Source organism: Festucalex cinctus, chromosome 3, assembly GCF_051991245.1.
Source record: "Festucalex cinctus isolate MCC-2025b chromosome 3, RoL_Fcin_1.0, whole genome shotgun sequence".
NCBI classification, from domain to species: domain Eukaryota; kingdom Metazoa; phylum Chordata; class Actinopteri; order Syngnathiformes; family Syngnathidae; genus Festucalex; species Festucalex cinctus.
The window spans coordinates 5,631,217-5,653,592 of NC_135413.1; the positions used below are offsets into that span (position 1 = coordinate 5,631,217).

Consider the following 22,376-nt stretch of genomic DNA (forward strand, 5'->3'; position numbering starts at 1 on the left):
AATTTCGATTTTGACTTCTCTCGATCATAAAAACACAATGTTCAAAGAAAAATGATTAATGTGCAGAACGCTGTGGTGCGTTTACAAATTCCCTATGTTGTGAAAGGACCTTGAATGCACCATGTAGCTTGTAGCTAGCCCAGAGCAAATCAGTGTGATTGTGTTGTACTCCAGTTCGAGTTAACTGTAAAACTAAACAGGTTAAAGAGAATTACATACAGTGTGTATTTAAATACAAAACATGCTTAGTTTTTAAAACTTCGCTAGCCTCGCGCTGATGCTAAAGAGCATGGTGGATCCCATTCAAATGCTAACAGAAAGTTAGCATCAACTTTGGGAGTAATAGTCCTTCAAATAACGAATATTCAGTATTCACACACATAAATGTTGTTGTAACACATACCCTCAGGCAAGATGACACTACTCAAAGGCACAAATTATTCTCAATTTGTGAAAAATTTTAATAGAATTCGCAACTTTCTTCTATTCCCATTGTAAGCATGTACACCATTATTATTATTTTTTTCACTCACTCACTCACTCACTCACTCACTCACTCACTCACTCACTCACTCACAGAAGCTTACATGTGTGAATGAGTGAGTGGAAAAAAATAATAATAATGCGTGCGTGCTTTCAAATTGCCGCGGGAGTGACGTCATGCAGCCAGCAAATTCGCCCGGCCGCGTTTTGCGACAGGCACCCCCTGCTCTGCGATTGGCTGGAAGGGTATAAACACTAGGTGCATTTCCATTACCCTTTTTCACAAAAATAAAAGTGATATTGTACTATTTCGATAAAGTACAATTTCGAATTGTCGGTGTTTCCATTGAAGAGAGTTTCGCTTCTGAGGCGCAATTCTCGGAATGTCCCGTCTCGCGAGACCTCGCTGTTCTGTCGTAGGTGCTCATGATGTTTACGGTAGACCGACGCCCGGTGTAGTTATATTACTTTTAAAACACTCACCCCTCATTGGGTGGTTTCGGGCATTTAGTGTTGGTGTTGTTGTGTGTGTCCCTCGGCAATCGGCAAGCAGTTCTAGAGCCTTAAACATTTATAGTAAATGTAAAACATAAAGCTATAGCTACTTCACGCATTTCATTTATTGCTGGTATTTTTTGGAACCTAACCCCAGCGAAAAACGAGGGAACACTGTGTGTAGTAGTGCTATATAAATAAACTTGAGTTGAGTTGAGTTACTGTTTATCCACATTTGTCACGTCCTTTTCTTGGCCCATGCTCTAATTCACTAGCTAACAGCAACCAATCAAATGTCACGACTGGCCGATGCCAATTCGACATGTCAAATCTGACAAAAACATCCCCCAGACGCTACGACGGCTTAAAATGAAGTATGAACACCAATGTTTTTATAAGAATTGTATTGAAATATTTAATGCTTTTTAGTGCCATTTTAAGGCCTTAATTTAAGTAAAATCCATTGAATGACTTTGAATGATTTAATGACCCATGAGAACCCTGCAACCAGAATGAGATTGCACATTCACAGTTTTTGACAAAACTGATTAGACTAGCACAGAAATGTCTCCTCAGCAAAAAAAAACAAAAAACATATAATTTCTTCAATTACTGATCCATAATTACTGTAGGTTACATCAATGCACTGTAGTGTAAAACGATAGCATACAACTGTGTCAAGTTCTCCTTTAAAGGCAATTTCATTTCCATTTCTAAATAATTCTGTGCAAGCAATCCTAAAAGCATGACTGCTAACGAACTACCTCTCACCTACTGATTGAATTTGCCTTGCTAGTCAAACTGTTATCCGGGGGTTAATTAACCACACTCAAAGTTGACAGAATAAAAGCAATTGGATGGGCTGTACCATGTGTGTGCGTGCTTGAATTCAATACACCTAATTTGGCCTACTGCATTGCTGCCTGAGTGTTGCAGATAAGTGTGAGTGCTCATACTGTGCACTCAATTGCACAGTTTATCATATCAAGCTGAAGTCATAAAATAAACTATATATATATGTATGTGTATATATATATATATGTATATGTATATATATGTATATGTATATATATGTATATATATATATATATATATATATATATATATATATATATATATATATATGTATATATATATATATATGTATATATATATATATATATTAGGGGTGTGAATTGCCTCGTACCTGACGATTCGATTCGTATCACGATTCACAGGTCACGATTCGATTCGATACCGATTAATCCCGATACGAATGGTCACGATTCGATACCAATTAATCCCGATACGAATTTATAAGTCGATTGTTGCGATTTTTTTTCATTCATATAGAAAATACTAATCAGTAAGCTTGTAGAGTGTAAGATTTATATGAAAATGTATTATTTATTTATCTGAAATTTCAGTCTTATAGAGGTTGTAATCTGTTTCATGTTTGAACAGCATTAAAATAAAAATATTCAGGCTTAATGTGCCGTTCATATAACATTCTTCCATGCTCAAGGTGTGAATCTTAAAAAAAAAATAAATAAATAAATAAAAAAAAAAAAAAAAAATCGATTCTGCCGATTATTGAATCGATTCGAGAATCGCGCGATGTAGTATCGCGATATATCGCCGAATCGATTTTTTTTAACACCCCTAATATATATGTATATATATATATATGTATATATATGTATATATATATATATATATATATATATATATATATATATATATATATATATATATATATATATATATGTGTGTGTGTGTGTATAATGTGTATATGTTGTATAGCTAATATTAAATTCAATTGGGCAAATATGAGCCCATTAGGAGGATAATATGTCAGGTAAACAAGCTATAATTTAAATACAGTTAATAAAGTAAATACGAATTGCTCACCGTTAATATGTTATGGAACAGCAAGAGTGGGTTGACGAGGCACTTGACGGTAAATAGTAAAATTATTTTAGAGGTTGAGCACGAAAGTTAATGTAGTGTAGTTTACATTTAGATATGGAAGGGCTGAAGCCATGCGCACCAGCAGCTGTGTGTAGCATTCACTGAGGACAATAATCCATAACTCATGGAAATTCATTTGGCCAATTGGATAGTTACAAGACTCACTGGAATCATTGAACAGTTTCAATTATATTTTGGCAAATACTGCCCCCTGATGGACAAAAAGGTAACCAACAAAAACCCAGAGTATGTACTGTACTGTACTGCAAAATTATTGTTTAGGGGAAATCAGTTTATACATAATTTGCCCATAAGGTAGTAATTGACACACAAATGATTTTATATTATGTGTTTTACAGATTCCATTAGGCCAGGGGTGTCCAAACTTTTTCATTTGAGGGCCACATACAGAAAATCAGAAGGACTCAAGGCCACATAATGTTATGAAGATAAATTATGTTTAGTACTAAAAATTGTACAAATAATTTATTTGTGCTTTTGCATATAAAAGCTACAGTATATAAACCATTTTATTTTTAATATGGCAGTAAGGTTAATATAGTTTTGGAAGTTTTCATTTTAGTTAGTTTTTATTAGTTTTCAGGGTGGTTTTTATTAGTTTTAGTTCTTTAACTCATTCACTCCCAGCCATTTTCACAGAAGCAATCCCGTTCGCTCCTGGCTGTTTTACTGAATTTTGAATGATTTTGCAAGGCCCACAGAATATTGTGTTCTATTGCTATAAAAGCATGGAACCTATCAAAAGAAAGATTAAAATCTCTTCTTTCATCAGGAAAAAAAAAGTATGTTTCTATCTGTTTCCGTTTTGCAACAATTAGCATTAGAAGAGAGCTAAGTTTCATCAGTTTTCACAAATCTATTTAAAATTGTAAGTAATTGAGCTTTTTTTCTACATGGCCCTGGTTGATCTCCTTTGCTCTGCTGCCACCTGCTGGCCGTTTGTGTAATAACTACCATTTCTGCAACCGTTCTTTGCAGTTGAGAGGCTGCATTAAACCTTTTTGTATGCTCTAGTATTAAAAAAAAAAAAAAAAAAAAAGTCTTTGGGACACTTAAAACATAAAAAAAAAAACATATTTACACATTATTGGGAGCAAATGAGTTTTAATAAATGCTTAGTTTTAGTTAGTTTCAGTATTAGTATTAGTTGTTGTTTTTATGTGTATTACTTGTGCGCAATATTAAAAAAACACCATGGGAGCGACATCATCTGAAGGTACTTTTCTATTGGCTGCTACTGGATGATGTCACTCCTGTGTGGCATACTTTCAATCGTCATTATTCCGGTTGATATCAAAATAAATCTACTAAAAATCACACCAAAGACTAATATGAAGGACATTTTTGCTATAATTATAGTTGGATAGTTATTTCGTTAGTTTTAGTTAACTAAAATAAGCTTTAATAGCACCTGTGTTTTTCGACACCTTCCCTTCTTACTTTGACCATCTCCAAACATTTTTGTTTTTATTTTATTTGAACTTGACTCAAATGCCATTTTTAGCATATGTCGCGGGCCACTAAAAAATGGACGGTGGGCCGCAAATGGCCCCTGGGCCGTAGCTTGGACACCACTGCATTAGGCAAACATAGTACATCGCACAGTATGTGTTTGTTTAAAGTGGAAAGGGCCAGTTTGCTGTAAAAATGAGAAGGAAGAGGAAGTTAGTGTGGCGAACAAATCATGAGGACTGTCCAAAGCGCGGTGAACAATGTTACAAAAGAAGATTAGAAACGGAAGCAAGGACAGGTGAGGATGAAATATTTGGTTAAACATGTTGACACACATCTTATAGAGGAAATTACTTCACATGACGCCGATTCGGATTTGTTGGACGAGTTTGGCAGTGCACAGGATGGCTCAATTTCATTGAAAGGCTTCTCTGATCTATTCTTGTTCAGAGCCCACCACCCCCTCTTTGCAGCCACATTTAGTGAAACCAGACCGCAGGCATGGAGTCATTTAGCAAACAGTCAAACAGGAAACAGAAGAAGAAGACGAAGAAGAAGAAAAAGAATGAACAATATAACAAATACTTAAGAACTAAAAGAAAATTCTTAGCAAACAAAAGTTTCCCTCATTAAATATTTTGAAATCAGAACACTTAACATTCTAATAAATCAAATTGGCGCTAATAACTCCAAGAAAGGATATTCTCAAAACAGCTTTGACAGTTCAAGCTATTCCAACGGCTCCCTCTTTTAGCAACAAGTAGGAGTTGCGTTGCAAGCGTCACCATTTCAACATTTTCAACAATGTACCTGAAACGTTCAGATGTCGTACACTGGTTACCTGAAAGTCGGTGCTGCTTGGTGCTCACAGGGTTGCTGTTTTGGACGGTGCAGCAGAGGTGGAGCATAGCAAACATGGTGAAGATCATCACCACACTCTGGAGAAGCAACGTGAGCTCAAACTGCTTCCCTATCCTGCACAGGTGCATGCAACCGAATTGTTAGTTGGTGATGTGTACTGATTTGTAAAGATAAATTACAGAAGAACAACAAAGTAGTTGGGCTTCAAATAATTGTCGAAAAAAAAAAACATTCAGTTGGTAGACTTTATTTTACAATGTTTAATTTATCTAGTGTCTATATAAGTTCAGTTCATAATAATTGCAGTCCACACGTTTCCATATCATTGTTTAATGAAACGTGGAAAACAACAGATTTGTTTGCATTATTGTTGTAATCTGATATTACTTATGACTACACACCGTAGGTACTTATTTGGTATAATTCTGTGAAGCTGTCAAGAAGTCAAAATATTTAGTCAGTTAACAACTGTAATTAAAGTACAGTATATTTAAAAAAGTGGTCTTTAACCCTTTGACCGCCAAAAACATTTAATAACGATTAGTAAAAATCACTACGTATAAATGTTAAATGACGTCAACTGAGTTTTTTTATTTGTTTTTTATTTTTTTCTCAGTGCAACGTCTTAAGTGCAGCGCTGCCTGGTCAATGGGTTGTGGAATCAAAAACACTCCAAGTATGGCCAGCAGATGCAAGCATTGTATCTCTTTTTGTGAATGATCAAAGTCTTTGTTATATCAAAGTTTTTTTTGTTTTTTTTTTTATAACGTGTGGCTGTAAAAGAATTAATATTAATTCATGGTTCTTTTGATTTCATTTTTTCAGAACCCCAACCTATAAGACAAAAACATTTACGTATTAGTAGGATAACAAATCTGATATTGCTTATTGTAATAGAAAGCCATTATTGGTTGTGTTTGTCAGAAAATAGACCCTTCCAGCTGACGTCACCGCTTAGCTTCCGCTGCGCCTCCCAGGGGGCAAACATCCCATAACAAATGAATGTAGAGAGCTTAATATTCGGTGAGCATTTTCGTTGAAAGGTGGGAAATATGTCAAGTGTCACAAAAAATGTCCCGAGTAGGACACTACATTACTGCGAATCATTGAAACCGCTAGCTTGGAGCCGCTAGCTACAAAAAATGGAGTTTGTTGGAAGGCAAAGTAGAAGTGGAAGCTTAATGTATGTTGTTTTTGCTTGAAACAGTATGTCGATCACTACTTTCATGGTGTAAATTGTCATTCATGATATTCTTTGTGTCCAGGTATAATTGTCTTGCTATATATCGAAGTCTTCAAGCTATCTTAGCTTGCTAGCTGATAGCAAACAGAATGCACGTTTACTACACATTCCTCAGCAGAGAACAAGCCCGAGTTAAAGTGTTAATTGTGATAATCGTGTTAAATTGTTAACTTTTTGTTCAAAATTACTTCAATACTTATGCAAAAAATGTATGAATGATTGTTTCACAAAAGATAATATGGCACATTCATCACGTCTGCCTTGAATTTACAATCAGAGGTTAATGTTATGACCCACTGTATATGAAAATGAGAAAAATGACCTTACATAGAATGATCTGCGCATATCCTCGTACTTTTTGTGGGTGCAATGCAGTTGTGTCGTAGTTTCACGCTAGCCACCATGTTTGTCTTTCACTCTTCACTGTTTTCCTCACTGGTTTAGAATCTCTGCCGGCGGCCGAAAGAATGCTCTCATCTCTCTTTGTTTCTAATTCACTCGCATTGACGCCCTGACCACCGCTAGGTGCACACTTCAATGTGACGTCACACTGGAACGGTCTAGGCAAGTGAAGAGGAACTTGAAAAAAAAAAATGCATATTAAATTGCAATCAGATATTTTTTCAAAATTGTTCACTCCTACTCAACACATCAATTAGATCTCCTTGAACAGCTTATATAAAATGTCTTCTTTGAGTGCATCTCTTCTCATTGGCCTTGAACACCCTTTGACTATTTATTCTTCATTTATTTTTGTTATTCCTTATTTTATGAGTGACATTTGTGGCTTTTGATTTTATTTACTGTATTTTCCTACCTTTGAGTTTTATGTGAACTTCTTTGTCTAATACGTTGGTCCGATATTATTTACAACCCAAAGTTGGCAAATGTGCTATCTATCCCCTCAGAACACAATGTAAAAGTACGCCCTTATTTGCAAAATAGTTTCACTAAAATATTGAAAATCCCTCGCCCAATGTAAACGATGATTCCTCCTTACCAGAAGAAGATTCGCAGGATGTTGGCTACGAGCAAAACCAGACAGACTCTGGTGGAGAAGCCCTCAGTGTTGCTGCTCCTCTGGATCTCCTGGTACTGGGGCACATAAGGCAGGGCACCCCCAAACACCATGAGGCAGGACGCCAGCCAGGACAACAGCATCCACGAGCCCTCACTTTCCTCCTCCTGCAGAACAACCTGAGGATTCGTCATTCTCGGAGGGGATCCTATCAGCAGTGTCCAAGGGAGCTGACAAGAAATGACCTTTGTGTGAGCATCATGAAATACACACAAAGCTTTTTTTTCTTGATCACTACATGTGCTGAGTAACTGCTGAGATGCAACTGAATAAGTACAGAATTATCATATGTTTGTGATGTCTTTGAAGATGGAAAGCAAAGAATATTTCAGATGAATACACAGGAGCGCTGCAGTATATAAGCTTCAAGGTCAATGTGCAAAGTGATTTATTTACTGGGCATGAGCTGTAGCCGATTGCAGCAGCGCTCCTTCACTAATTCCAAAAAAGAAGAGCAATGTATGCTACTGCAGGCTAATTTATTTGCAACAATGACAGAACCCGGAGAATGCAAACATGAGCCAAAAGTGCATGATCTGTGATTCTTCAGTGACTACTAATAGTACATTGTATTCACTTGGTGAATATGACGATTCAGTCTGAGCCCTGCACTGAGATCATGCCTTCTTTGTCCCATACAAAATAAGGGCCCAGTGTCACCTGACAAATCACATTATATGGCTTTAAAATAGCTGCTCGCCCAAACTGGTCAAACTTAAAAACAAGAAAAACCTCATAAATAAGTTCTCCTGTGGCAAGCCTTACATGAATAAAAGAATAAATGTACACAAATGCATACATGCTTACTGTAACTTTACTTAAACACAGGGGACATTGCAAAAGTCATGATGAAAATCTGGGTTTTACTGAAGTTATTCATTACTCAGAGATACAGTCATCCTATAACCGTCGAGTCCAGTCACCGCTTTTATAGTGTTATGGGAAACCCATTAGAGTACAGCATAGTCTGATACCTGGAATTACTGGTCCCCTAGGAACAGTAATAGCTCTGTTGCATGCATAACTTCGTGGGGTTGGGTCACTGAGGTGCAGTACACAGTATCAATTTTGGAGATACAAATAAAGTATTAATAACAATGCACAAAAAAAAAAACCATATCAAAATAGCTTGTTATTTCACAACAGTTTCTTAAAGATAAGACGATTATTAATGTTGGTGTTAATATAAAAATGGCGTTTTTAACTGGCTTCGAGAACACAACATGCAGTTTTACCTGTTGGCTTTGTCCGGTTTCCTGCAACTAAACCAAACAACAGCCGGGGGACACTGGGAAAGTTGCGGGGTCAGGACCAACGTAGGGGCTTCGGAATCTTGACACCTCCAACTTTTCAATCTGAACTGTCAGTCACGGAGAAGGCAGCAGGGACGCACCCGCATGCGCGCACACATGCACGCTCCTTTCCTGAATACCGAATATGTACTGTTAACTATAGGCTCAATTTGGATTACGGTTTGTGCGACAAATATTCCGGTTGCAAATGCACATACAAAACGGATGCTGGTTGTTAGTGCTCGGAGCTTATCAGCAAGTCCTCTGGGCTTCAATGTCAAAACAAAACTACAGGCTACTGTATTCCGTCCCTCCTCGAAAACACAAAGTCCCACATTCATTTGGGCGTCGCTCTCAACTCTCGCGCGAACTACTCCTCTTGCGGAACAGCTGACAGCGCGTAGCATCTTGGGCAAACGGATTGCTAGCAATTCCGAACAGGACAATATCGCTTTGTGTGAACTACAAACGGGCCTTTAGCGTTTTAGATATTTATCCCCAGGAGATAATGGCCGAGACAGATCCCAAGTCCGTACAGGACTTTACAAATGTGGTGAGTCATGACTTGATAGCAAGCTAATGTTAGCTACACTAGTTTAGCTTGAAGTGGCTAACGAAGCTAACGAAGTTGGAGATCACAGTTGACTAGCCAGTGTTTTACATTCAATTTTTGTCATTCAAGTTGTATAAAAAAATAATAATAATGACATGCGTTGTAAACCGGTACGTTATTTAGCTGCGACAAGGCGCTATAAATTCGCGTTTGGCCTCAGAAGTTTGTGTTTAGTTTATTTTTTTAGCTATTTCACCATTAATTTGTTTCTTTCATAATTTTATTGTTTCTTTCATAATTCAGAGCCTTAAAAAAAACTAATGTGTTCGTAGCGGATGGGTTAGGGTGCCGATTGTCATGGTAACGATTCAGAGGCGTCTCCTCCCCAAAACATCACGTTCTTCCGCGCTCTTACCTAAGTTACCACTATTTATAGGCAAACAGTTAACAGATTTTGTTCTGTTTTGAAGTACTGTACTGTGGTACTGAATAACAGTGCGTATTGCTCAGTTTTCAGAATACAATGACATTGAAATTAAACCAGTCTAATGTAGAACGCTACTTTGTGATGAATAATAAATTGCTTTTGACATTGTTGATGAAACATACACCTCTGCATTTCATTTGAGAGTTTCTCATTCAGAGTGGCATTTATTAATAAACAACCCACTCTCTTGCTTAGACAAAATACAGCACAATTTAAATTTGTGGATGTAATTTAGCCATGGCATTACTTAAAGCAGCTATATGGAAGATTTAAAATTTCAAATTGCTCGTACACGCTGCGCGCACTCGTCCGTGCACGACCTCAATACTGAAGACTGGGCTCTTCATATCCAATTAAACTATGTTTTCAGAGGTAAGAAGTTTTATAATGTTATACAAAGCTGGCCACTTCACGGAATGAGACTCTCGATCCCCACTAAACAATTGATGTCCACGGGACGTGTAGATCATATTGCTTTAGTCGGTCGAAGTCCAGTCCTGTGCTGTACTCTCCAAAACGATGTTCAAATTACGTCAATTAATTGGACCTCATTCCGATGTTAATATGCAGTTACATATTGTAGTCACCCCGCTCGACGGACTTCAACCTGATTCTAGTCATTATTAGTGTATGTCGCCCCCAGGCTAGCGTCATTGTGCATTAGCCGAAAGGTGGGCTGTCATTTATGGAAATTTACGATTGTTAAAAACATATAGACCCATTCACTACTTAGTGTGATACGGCCGTGAATGTTATCGCCATTCAGTAGTACCGTTCACATTCCGTTAGCATGATGTAGCTACAATAGGCTATTTTCACTGAGGAAAATAAGGCAACATTTAGCCTGATTGAAACACCGCGGAATGGAACGTCTGTTCTTCATAAAGTCATTCTGTTCTATTACATTCAACTTTGCCGCCTCTTTCACGCTAAATGTTGCCGTCCACCTCACTTTCACCCCAATAGTTACGACCGAGAAGTGATCGCTCTTGAGGTTACTGCTATGTGAAAACAACACATTTTCTTCTAAGTGTCAAGATACTCGCTTCTTACCTTTTGGAGTAGAAAGAAAGCCAGCTGTGAATCACTTTTCTAATCCAAGTCCAATCTCAACTCTCTCCACCGCTGAAATGTCAGACCAATGTTCACTCTCGTTCTTGCCCGGCGTCGGTCACTATCAAGTTTAGATTTTTTTTTTTTTTCGTGGCATTTGACATTGTTTTCATTTTTTTTTAAGCAGCCTTCCGCGGAGTAACAGCGGGTGTCTGGGGCAGCGAAAATCTGTACTAGTTCCGTCTTCGCGACTACAGGAAACAACTGACGATGACGCGCATGACGTCACGTCCTGCAGACAGAGGGCGGGAAATTCGAAGGATTCGGACCGGACGCTTCCTAAATAATATTGGCCAGAGGCTTGTAGGAGTACCCATTGTGAACAGCTAAGATGTTGATCTACTAATTAGAATATGTTTCAGTCATAAATGGTCAAATAAAAAAGCTATTGTTAAGATATTTTTTTGGGGAAATCCTCCATATAGTAGCTTTAAAGTCCGTTATCTCACGTAAATTAATACTGATTGTTCTCCAGGTCCAAACCTTGCTGCAACAGATGCAAGACAAGTTCCAGACCATGTCGGACCAGATCATCGGAAGGAATATCCTGTCATTTCAAATCCTCATTTGCTTTTTTTAATGAATTGAACATAAAGCTAGTGTTTATCGTACGCAACAACATTATCATTATGATGCAAATGATTATACTGATGGTTGTTCGCACTCACGTTTCCAATTTGGAGACCAGATTCCAGAGTGTGATGAAGCTAATAATTTAACCTCACCTACAAGAGTCATTGACACAGTTTACCTTAACTGCTTCTCTACTTGATGAGATGAGCACACGGATTGATGACTTGGAGAAGAACATTGCTGACCTGATGACCCAGGCGGGCGTAGAAGAAAATGGGGCAACGCCTGAAAAGCCGAAAGAAGGTCAAGGCTCTTCATGAAGGTAAGACATTTTCCATTCCGCTCAGATAGCATCCAATCCTCCCAGGTTCCTAAATATTAAGTGATTTAGTATTAGTAATATTATTTGTTTTCACATTTCAATAGTCCTGAGTTTTGATTTAGTATTTTGAGGTCTGCACAGTGATCAAAATTACATTGCTGTGTGTGTGCGTGTGTGTGTGGGGGTGCGTGTGCGTGTTTTTTAATCCATACAATACGTTTAAACTTAATATTTATTCAAAATTGCCCCACCGTAAATGTTTGTAGACAAGAAAATACCAGTAGTCAGCTGATAAACACAATGCAATTTAAGAAATAAAAACTTGTCTGTATATAAAAAAAGAAAACCAATTGTTCACCATATTTTTAGCATTGATAAAAACTAAGGGTGTGCCAAAAAATCGACTCATAAAAGAATTGAGATTCTCATTAATTGAATCGAATCGATATGTCAGAAAGACTGGGGGGAACAAAGTTTGTTTCCGTTTCACGTACGTCTTCTTTTGATGTAACACACTAGTTCATTTCCTTACTTCCGGCAGCACCATTTGAGTGTGCGTTACTGACGATAAGTAAGTATTATAGTTGTGAGAAATAACATCCATATGTGCTATATATGAAGTTAAATGTGTGTTATTTATGTTTATAGTTTACGTAACTTCTGTGTTTAATTGGCTCGTTTACATTGTACGGTGCTCAATTGCCTCGTTAACTCCGCGGAGCTTCGATGCTAAAAATAGAACGGTGCCGCTCACGGCCTACACGGAAGCTAGTATTAGCTCTTACCCATCCTACATTGTTTGTAATGTAGCTCTTTTCGTTTCCCATTTGGGCTTGTATTTTAATTCCTGCATCTTATTCTTTCTCTTTCATACCACACACACACACACACACACACACACATACACCCACACCCACATACACACATATAAATACAATTTATATTGGACAAATAATAGTCCACCTGCTGCCATTAAAGCATTCAAGACATTCCAGACTCCTGATTCTCTGACCGGAATCAATGGTCCATTCTGCCCGCTTCAAATCAGCGTAATTCTTATAATTAATGTGGACAACACTACACGATATTTAATATCCAAAAATCGATTTTATTTAAATTAGAAATGAAGAAGAAGGGGAAAAGGCAGTTGTAGCCCACATGCTGTTTTTGTGGAGAAAGGCACTTACAATAGAAAATTAATAAATGTTTAAACAAACAAACAAACAAAAGACACTTCAATGTCTCTATTTGTCATTTTGTCTTGCAAAGCAGACTGGAGTAGATCATGACAATGTTGTGCATATCTGTAAATTGAAGCAGAAATCATTTGGCAATCAATTAATTTTGAATCGAAAATCGATTCTGAATCGAATCGTAGACTCAAAAATCGTAATCGAATCGAATCGTGAGACAGTCAAAGATTCCCAGCCCTAATAAAAACCCTTGCTTCAGGTCCCAGGGATTAATCGACAAAAAAAAAAATCCTCTTCAAAATTACAAAGTTGCTCCTCAAATGAATTGTTGATTAGCAAAACTGTTCCCCCACCCGAAATTACATAAAATATTTCAATTCTTGATGTATAAAGCAGTTATGATCAAATTATTATTTGTGATGGTCAATAGTAGGGGTGGGAATCTGACTGTCACGATTTGAACCTGATTTTTGGGTCTGTGATTTAGAATCGTTTTTCGATTCAAAAATGATTTGATATGATTTCCTTCAATTTATCATGGATGTGCAAAGAATCGTCATGATCTATGCCAGTTTGCTTTGCAAGACAGAATGACAATAGAGACATTAAAGTATCTTTTTTTATATTAAGTTTTGAACTTTAAGAAAAGTATCTTTTCCCACAAAAACAGCTTGTGATCCACAAATGCTACCCCGTATCATGCTATAAATTGTATTGCTTATATAGTAGAAAATGAGTAAAATCGATTTTGGGACATTTTTAATTGATTCTGAATCATAGTAATTTAGTAAATGAGAATGTACAGTCTTTGAAAGCAAAATACTTTCTTTTTTAAAAAAGGTATTATTAACTCTTTGACCGCCATAAACGTTTAAAAACGTTCAGTATAATCCTAGGATTGGCCGCCATAGACGTTAATTGACGTCTACTATGTTTTTTTATGGAAACGGGTGGAGGAAAGCCTTGGGCAGCTGTGCTCCAAGTATCAAGCCGATCGGGTTACTATAATGGGTATTCCTGGCCACTAGATGGCTGTGATGAGTCTTTTGGACAAGATTGGGTAGGAGACAACAGTAGAAGAAGAGAGGCTGAGCTAGAGTGTTGAGGGGGAGAGAATGGCTCACTTGGCTAAGGGAGTCAAAAAAGGCTACAGATAGCAAGCAGCTCACGCTTGATCCTTATTTTCAAAGCTCAAAAGCATCGACCAGTGCTCAAGAGCACAGTGATGACAGGGTTAAGTCATAGTTGAAGCGGTGACGCGGCCGTTTCGACCACGTCCTAAGGCCCCACCGGCTAGCGATGCTAATAACGTCCTAAGGCCCCACCGGCTAGCGATGCTAACACCGGAGAAAAGTGGTGCACAACCGAGCACGTCTGCACAGATGACGTTTCATCGGACGATGACGACTACTATGGGTCCGATGCAAGACAGTCTTGGACAGTCTTCCAAAGAACGTGAAGGTAAGCGCTAACATGCTATTGCTAGTAAGATAACTTTCCTAACTTTCTCGGGCGATCTGCTAGGAGCGTGTGTAAATGTGCTGATATACACTAAAACATTTATTACCTATACAAACGTGAATGTATATTTTATAGATCGTGCTCACAGCAACGTCCGACCGCTGGTTCTACGACAAAGAAAGGTAAAAAAAAAAAAGTTTTCAATACACCGCATTAATAAAAGGAAAGTCTTTCGATAGTATTGTAATTTTATGTTTCTTTCAGCTCCTACCCAAAGTGACCCTTCTCACATTGAGCAGAACAAAGGTAAAAAAAAAAAAAAAAAAAAAGATTCTCCACAGCACTAATAAAATATTTGATGGTAAACGTCTTCTATAATTTACAGAATGTGCATCAACCAATACACCAAAGAAAAAAAAGGTAAACATATGCGCACACACACACATTGCATCACACTGCTCTAAAATAATATGATATTGAAATGTATATTTGCAGATCCCAAAGATTCTGGCTGGCTTGAAGTTGATGAATTTGGCTGGCAGCCAACCATCTTCCCCTTTGCTGCAAAACCAGGACCAAGGGATGCTGCAGCAGAGCTGAATTCCCACCTGCCAGCTGACATCCTGGAGCTCTTCATCACGGATGAACTTCTCCAGCACATCGTTCATCATACCAACCTCTACGCAAATCAGTCCATGCAGAAGCAGACTGACAAAAAACTGTTGCGCACGTGTAAATAGTTTGCAAAGAGTTTTCCAAATTGTTTGTTCGGATTGCTACTGTTGCATGTAAATAAACTGTTATTTTGCAATCAAAAAACATTTTTTATTGTTGGGGTAGTGTTTTATAGAAGTTTAGGTGTTTGTAGAATCACTCATGCAAAAAAAAAAAAGTTCCAAATTCACTAGAGTGCATGAAATAACATTGTTTCACAAAAAGCTTGATTTCTCCGTATTTTGGAAGAAAATAGAGGATTTTGGTGAAACAAAGCTGTTTTCTATTGTTGATTACTGAAGATCCGAAAAAGGTAGAAACAAACTTTTTTTTTTGATGAAAGATGAGACTTCAATCTTTCATTTGGTAGTATCCGCGTTTCCATAGTCCTAACACAACATTTTCTGTGGAGCTTGAAAGATCGGTAAAATTCTGTAAATCAGCTGGCAGTATGGGGTTACCTTTTCCGAAAATGGCTGGCAGTCAAAGAGTTAATGGACTTTTGTTTGGTTCTCTTTGTAAAGCATTTTGTGATGTGAAAGCACTATATAAATAAAGTTTACTATATAAATAAAGTTTACTGGTCTTTATTTGCTAAAATCTCAATTCTTATGTGAATAGATTTTTATTTTTTTGGCACACCTATAGTCAATAGGCACCGATATTCATTTTCACCTCCTCTAATACATATTTATATGTAAATCAAACGACCAATTTTGTAATGTCATGTTTATACATTACTATTAGTAAACACTTCTTTGTTCCCTCTAGGTCCAAAGACTCAGTATCATCCTACATACCGGAGCAGCGGAATTCCAATCCTGAAAATGACATTAAGTTGTGATGTTCTGTTTTTTTATATATATATTATATATATATATATATATATATATTGACTGTTGTGACAAATGGTTAAGTATTTATTTAAAGACAAATGGAACGTTATTTCTAAGCTAGAATAGTGTTTTGCCCTTTAGAACTTTAGCTTTGTGCACTGACAGGGATGTTGTTCTGTATTGTAGTGGATTCTTGTGAAATGTAATGCTGGCTGATGGAGACTAAGAGACACTGTTGCCCAGCCAGGTCTGTCATGACGACGTTACTTTGCAGGCTAATGCTAAAGAAAACCACCTTCCAAAGACAGGAAATTAACATCGCCTTATTATTTGGCAGGCGCTGTTCATGAGCCGTGTAATGCATTCCCTCTTCACATTTTCTTCAATTACATGTTTAATAAAATTGTTGAATTACATAGTATATATTTGGTGCTAGTTGCATATACATATAACCAGGAGGTGCTTTTTGTAAACAACTGTTTTATAATGCAAAATAATTGCATGGTGCATGTTCACTCTGTGCAGGAGAGAGTTAATCCAAATAAACTGGGTGTTTAACTGAAAGACACTTGGCACTTCAATGCATAGTAGCAACTTTTATTCATATGAATGCAAACGAAACTGCAAACAAATATAACAGTTTTCTAAAGAACCAAGTGCCAAACAAACAAAACCTGTCAACAAAAATTACAGAGCACTCATCGATAGTGTCACAACACCGCATGAAAAAGAAAAAAAACAATGGCATGAGAACAAGTTATAAATTGAGCATTAGTCCATTAAATGTAACGGCAGAGGTCCCTTAATTACGTTACAGCAGGTAAAAGTTAGAACTCAAAGTCTATCTCTGTCATGTCAATAGCCCAGGCAAACTTGTCCCTTTGAGTCTTATTGTAGATTTTTTCAATAGGTACCCCCATTCTTTTGCACCTGGGGAAAAGAAGAAAAAAATATGTTCTGCAAAAATAAGTAATCTAACAAAACAACGCATTTTATGTATCACATTTAAAAATTCAACTTGCCTGTGCCTCAAAGGCCTTGACAATTTGAAGAGCATATGATAAATGACGTCCTTCAAACTCATTTTACAGAAGCAAAATATTACACGCTATATGTGAGCCAGTTTATGTGTAATAAACTAGAGAATAAAATTTAATCACAAAGTATCCTAGTAACTAGTTCGATTAGATTGGGAACATTAATTACAAAAATTATCAGTACGTGGTTCAATACAACTAATGAACAACAAAAAAAGTTTATTTTGGGTCTCGCGGGCACTGTATGTGAATTGTAACGTCCAAGTGATGCAGATCCCAAAAGTGATTTTGTCATCTTACCATCAGGTTGAGTGGTTGCGTCATTGACTCACCAAGCCACACTGATGCGTGGATCCAGATAGTTAAGCTTGGAGGTACCCAGTGCAATCTGCTTGTTTTCCTCTCGATCTGTGGCCTGGACTTGCAGCTTCATCAGAGCCTCCTTACAGCGCTTCACAGCTGCTTCCTTCTTTTCCACCAGTCTGAGGATCAGATCACAGACAATTCAGAAAAGTCATTTTCAGGAGGCTCAGCAATCTCCCCCCCGCTCTGGGATCAATAAAGTCTTCTTCAAATAGTAATCATGATAGTTTTGTTAATTAGCTATAAGGGCTATGGGAAGCAGGCCAAGTCAGCTGATTATTGCTGTGAAAATCAAGGCTGTGATATGAAGTACTAAAATATGAGATGGTGGACCCTCATATTTCTGCTTTTGTGTTTTTTTTTTGTTTCCCTTTTCTTGAACTGTACCATTTTATTTGTTTACATGGAATTTGTCAACAATTTAATTACTACAAACCTCTTCCCAGGTTTTTCAGGACCATAGTTTGATGTTTACTAAATAGTTTCAATCAGGGGTGTCCAAACCTTTTCATTTGAGGGCCACATTAGAGAAAATCAGAAGGACGCGAGGGCCACATAATCTTATGAAGAGAAATTGTGTTTAGTCCTAAAAATTGGTACAAATAATTTATTTGTGCTTTTGCATATTTAGGAAAATGCTAAGGCATTATAAACCAATTTATTTGTAATATGGCAGTAGGGTTATAGTTTCGGAATTTTTCTATGTAGTTATTTTTTATTAGTTTTCAGGGTGGTTCTGTTAGTTTTTATTAGTTTAGTTCTTTAAAAATGCTTACATAGTTTTAGTTTAGTTTGTTAGTTTCATTATTATTATTATTACTACTATTTAATGTGTATTACTTGTGTGCAACATTTAAAAAACACCATGGGAGCAACGTCATCTGAAGGTGCTTTTCTATTGGCTGCTAGATGACATTACTTCTGTGTGACATACTTTCAAACGTCATTATTCCGGTTCATATCAAAATAAATCTACTAAAAATCACATTTAAAATCATCCCCAAAGGCTCATGCACTAAATTAATAACCAAAGACTAAAACAAAGGACGTTTGCTATAATTATAGTTAGTTTTAGTTTTTTCTTTAGTTTTAGTTCACGAAAATAACCTTTATTGGCACCTGTTTTTTGATACCCTCCCTTCTTACTTTGACCATCTCCAAACATTTTTGTTTTATTTGAACTGAGTTATATGCCATTTTTAGCATATTTCGAGGGCCACTGAAAAATGGACGGCGGGCTGTAGTTTGGACACCACTGGTTTCAATTAGGGCTGGGTATTGCCCCCAACCTCACGATACGATACGTATCACGATACAGGGGATCACATTCAATACGTATCGCGATACATATGTATCCCAATACACGATCTTAAAGACGATACGTATCCCGATATATTACATTAATGCACTTGCATTTTATAATAACAGTCATATGTATACCTAAAGGATATGGTTATTATGCTAGATGGCAAAAATGTTTTTGTTAGTAGCTCTTCTGGTTTACCACCAATCGGTATACCTGGTCTAAATATGTACGCACTGCAGAGTAAGGAGCAGTTTTCACAGACACACCGGGAAAATTTACTAATAGGCATGAGTCAATAATATGAGCAAAAATAAAGTATTAAAATTACAGCTCTAAAATGTGCTTATTTGAAATATTTGGGGAAATAAAACCAACATTTTTTTCATGCAACACATTCTATTTCGTTTTTTTTAAACAAAATATAGGAACATTGGTACATTAAGATACACGTGTAATTTTAAGTTTATTGGTAAATAAATGTTGATATTGTTCCTCTGCTTTAATTTTTTTCTTAGCCAAGACACAGTGTCCAATCACTGGTGAGCTATTTTTGCATTAATTGAAGGCAATTTTAGGTACAATGCAAGCTGCAAAGGCTAACATTAACTACCTATTTAAAGTTAACGAGCAATATCGATTCTGACGCCTGCGTATCGATACACATGTATTGTAATGAGGCCCGCAACGATATATTGCTGTTTCGATTTCTTTTAGCACACCCCTAGTTTCAATACTTTTTGGGTGCCCCCTTTAGCTTCGCCATTAGCGGTAGGGCTCCGTCCTGTTCAGTCACAGATAGCGGGATAGACAGATAGCATTAAAAATGCATCAGATAGATCACCAAAGTCAGTGCTTTGCACCAGTCAACGTCTTCATTTACATTTAGGCTCAAAAAGCAAATGCCAACATAGCAGCTAAACAACAATAATCTTTCTAAAGTCTTCTTTGTGCAGTTTAATCACTGGAAATGAAATAATTACATACAATTAGGTCTGGGCGATATATCAATTTTTTTTTTTTTAATTAATTTGAATTATTTGTTGTGGACGATTTAAAACTAATTTGAGTTTTCGCAAACCCACTTTTTTTTTTTTTTAAATAAATATTGACTTAGTGAATTGTTTCAAGCATTTCAATTGTCATCCTCACAAGAATTATAAATTTTGTACATCCATATGATCAATTAAGCCACAGTCATTATGAATGGAATATTTTATTAAATGCATTTTTATTACTTTCAAAAAGTATTTTATTTAAGTCAGAAATTTTCCGCTTTAATTTTGAAAAGGAAATATTTAGTTATGTTAATTGTTCAATAGAAGCAAAAGTTTACTGTCATTTAATTACTAAAACAAAAAGTTTCAAGTTTGCACTGCAATGTAATGCAATATGTTATGTTACATTTGTTTCCACAAGTATTTTATTTCATGCAGACATTTTGCACTTTAATTTTGAAAAGGAAATGTTTACTTATGTAACAATAGAAGTAAAAGTTGGTTTGAGTTTTCTGTCATTTAATTACTAAAAAAATAAAAATAAACTTTATAAATGTAATTCAATGTATTTTATTTGTTTCTAGAAGTATTTTATTTAAGGAAGACATTTTGCACTTTAATTTTGAAAGGGAAGTTTTTATTTGTTGTTTGATAGAATAAAAGCTAATTTTACTTTGACTTATGTCACTTTACTTGTTTTCTTAAAATAAATAAAATAAATTGAGAAAAAAATCGGAGATTTTATTTTTCGGCAAAATCGCCCAGGAAGAATATTGTGAGCTACTTTTCAGAAGTTTATTTTAAGTGCAACACTTACAGCTGCAGTTTTTTGTTTGAGCTGTCTTTCTTTGCATCCTTCTTAGCTTGCTTCAGTTCCGTCTTGGTAAGAGCCAGCTGTTCTTTTTTTGCATCAATCTGAATAAATCAGAAAAAGACTGTTGTTACGATAAACAAGGGGTCAGAAAGTTCCCAAATTGGGGTAACAAAAGGCACATTTCAAATGCAAAACGGCAATGAACTTCGACGCAATCCCCATGGAATCTAACACAATTTCCCAGCCTCCTCCGTCAAGCCTTCATGCACTACTGCGACGTTCTAAGCCAGGAACTGTCAGATGCTCAGGGCGTTGCAAACAGGAGGGTTGTTAAGGTGAAGCAGCCACAAGTCTTGCCTCTTAAAATTGCCAAAAGGACCTCCGTGTAGACATGCTGGTTGATTGGATGCTCCACATTGGAAAGGAAAATAAGTTTTAGTTTGGATTTGAAATATATTTTTTGTGACACAGTCGTGGAACATTTACAAAAACAAAAAAGTTAACGTGTCAGAAAATGAAAATAGACAAAAGATGTGTCATGAGGGATCGTCAAGTGGAAGCAGTTTAAAAACAAAAGCCACCACACAATATGCTTTTAGCACACGCTGAGTCATACATACAGCATACCTTGGCCTGAAGGTTCGCCATGGACTGCTCAAAGGTCTTTGGCGGCGCCCGCTGATGGTTACACAGAATTGCAACTGCTCTGTTTGCTCTGTTGTAGCCCAGCAGTTTCTCTGCATCATTCAGCATTGAGTCTTTGGGAGGTGACAGAACAATAGTTTGCATTGAGACAATTGTGATGGACAACAGTTGGGTAGAGTAGGGCTGCACGATATTGGAAAAAACATGCGATATACGATACAGTTGCTGAATATAGCAATATCTATATTATTGAGATATTTACCATGTACCTAAAGAAATGACATTTTTATTATGTAATGACAGAATTATTTTTTTTCATTAGGTAAAATAAACTCAATGTATTCTTATTTAATTGTAATGACCTCTAGATATTGTTCAACTATTGGATGGCAGTGCACATTTTCGTTAAGTACACTGTGTTCCAACTATGTTTTGCATTTGCATTATTAGGGTTGGAACACCCATGGAACTAGTGGCGTGGATACCATATAAAAAGAGAGGGTGAGGAGGGGATTTTATTTTTTTTTTCAGAGAGTTTCTCTCCTTGAACTGAATGCTTTCTCTCCTTTTTTTCATGTTTAATAAATGTCAAACAGGTAAACCTGACAGTCTGACTGGTCAAATTCAGATGAAAGCATAAAATTCCATATGAAACTTATTGCATGACTTTGCGATATGCATATTGCATGAGCCAATATCTCGATATCGATATTTTTTTATATATATATTGTGCAGCCCTAGGGTAGAGTAGGCAAAATTTGACTCAAGAGAACTGTTACTTGAAAAACCTATGACGACTCCGCTAACTCAAAAGTTACGGAGCCCCTCTGGTGTCAGGGTCTGATTTTTTATTTTATTTTTTTGCAAATCTGTACCCACAGTTTAACAATCTGTACCCACGGTTTAGTAAACCTGCCCTTAAAGACTGCCCCTAAAAAGGTGCTTTTTGTCCCTAAAATTTGAGACACACACAGTGCAACACAGATTGCCGTGTTATCTTGCTTACGTTATGTCACAAAAAACAAGTTTACATAAACTATACAATTACAATATAATAAGACATTATGCAAAACAGTTTTTTTCTGCCTG

The 22,376-nt window shown here is 36.6% G+C and overlaps 4 protein-coding genes across 16 annotated transcripts in view; 2 read left to right on the top strand and 2 right to left on the bottom strand.

Moving 5' to 3' along the window:
• The window catches only part of LOC144015509 (solute carrier family 66 member 2), a 139,179-nt gene extending 129,981 nt beyond the window's left edge, over positions 1-9,198 (bottom strand). For 3 of the 5 annotated variants that reach the window (XM_077515566.1, XM_077515564.1, XM_077515567.1), the window contains exons 1-3: positions 8,819-9,198; positions 7,506-7,753; positions 5,243-5,376 (exon numbers count right to left, since the gene is read on the bottom strand). In XM_077515566.1, coding sequence (XP_077371692.1) covers positions 5,243-5,376; positions 7,506-7,717 — 346 coding nt within the window. In that variant the 5' untranslated portion in view covers positions 7,718-7,753; positions 8,819-9,198. Of the gene's footprint in view, positions 1-5,242; positions 5,377-6,832; positions 6,972-7,505; positions 7,754-8,818 lie in introns of those variants that run through there. The other 2 variants (XM_077515565.1, XM_077515568.1) reach the window with 2 other exon arrangements.
• An 18-nt stretch (positions 9,199-9,216) lies between these two features.
• hsbp1b (heat shock factor binding protein 1b) lies at positions 9,217-16,548 on the top strand. Its single transcript, XM_077515571.1, has 4 exons — positions 9,217-9,428; positions 11,504-11,570; positions 11,797-11,923; positions 16,063-16,548. Exons 1-3 carry the CDS (start codon positions 9,384-9,386, stop codon positions 11,919-11,921), a joined length of 237 nt encoding a protein of 78 aa, XP_077371697.1. The 5' UTR covers positions 9,217-9,383; the 3' UTR covers positions 11,922-11,923; positions 16,063-16,548.
• LOC144015513 (uncharacterized) lies at positions 11,933-16,044 on the top strand. Its single transcript, XM_077515570.1, has 4 exons — positions 11,933-14,577; positions 14,713-14,759; positions 14,842-14,883; positions 15,073-16,044. Exons 1-4 carry the CDS (start codon positions 14,451-14,453, stop codon positions 15,175-15,177), a joined length of 321 nt encoding a protein of 106 aa, XP_077371696.1. The 5' UTR covers positions 11,933-14,450; the 3' UTR covers positions 15,178-16,044.
• Positions 16,549-16,708: 160 nt separating the features above from the next.
• Positions 16,709-22,376, bottom strand: part of LOC144015506 (DNA topoisomerase I, mitochondrial) — an 82,331-nt gene continuing 76,663 nt past the window's right edge. For all 9 annotated transcript variants that reach the window (XM_077515559.1, XM_077515558.1, XM_077515557.1 and 6 more), the window contains 4 exons: positions 21,270-21,400; positions 20,646-20,743; positions 17,497-17,646; positions 16,709-17,057 (listed from right to left, as the gene is read on the bottom strand). In XM_077515559.1, the coding sequence (XP_077371685.1) occupies positions 16,955-17,057; positions 17,497-17,646; positions 20,646-20,743; positions 21,270-21,400 (482 nt within the window). In that variant the 3' untranslated portion in view covers positions 16,709-16,954. The remainder of the gene's footprint in view (positions 17,058-17,496; positions 17,647-20,645; positions 20,744-21,269; positions 21,401-22,376) is intronic.

What these genes read in the sequence shown, in the direction of transcription:
- hsbp1b (XM_077515571.1), top strand. Translation starts at nt 9,384, where the DNA reads ATGGCCGAGACAGATCCCAAGTCCGTACAGGACTTTACAAATGTG. An exon ending in TACAGGACTTTACAAATGTG is followed by an intron (nt 9,429 to 11,503) that starts GTGAGTCATGAC and finishes ATTGTTCTCCAG; the next exon opens with GTCCAAACCTTGCTGCAACA. An exon ending in GGACCAGATCATCGGAAGGA is followed by an intron (nt 11,571 to 11,796) that starts ATATCCTGTCAT and finishes CTGCTTCTCTAC; the next exon opens with TTGATGAGATGAGCACACGG.
- LOC144015513 (XM_077515570.1), top strand. Translation starts at nt 14,451, where the DNA reads ATGCTAACACCGGAGAAAAGTGGTGCACAACCGAGCACGTCTGCACAG. An exon ending in TGGTTCTACGACAAAGAAAG is followed by an intron (nt 14,760 to 14,841) that starts GTAAAAAAAAAA and finishes TGTTTCTTTCAG; the next exon opens with CTCCTACCCAAAGTGACCCT. An exon ending in TCACATTGAGCAGAACAAAG is followed by an intron (nt 14,884 to 15,072) that starts GTAAAAAAAAAA and finishes GTATATTTGCAG; the next exon opens with ATCCCAAAGATTCTGGCTGG.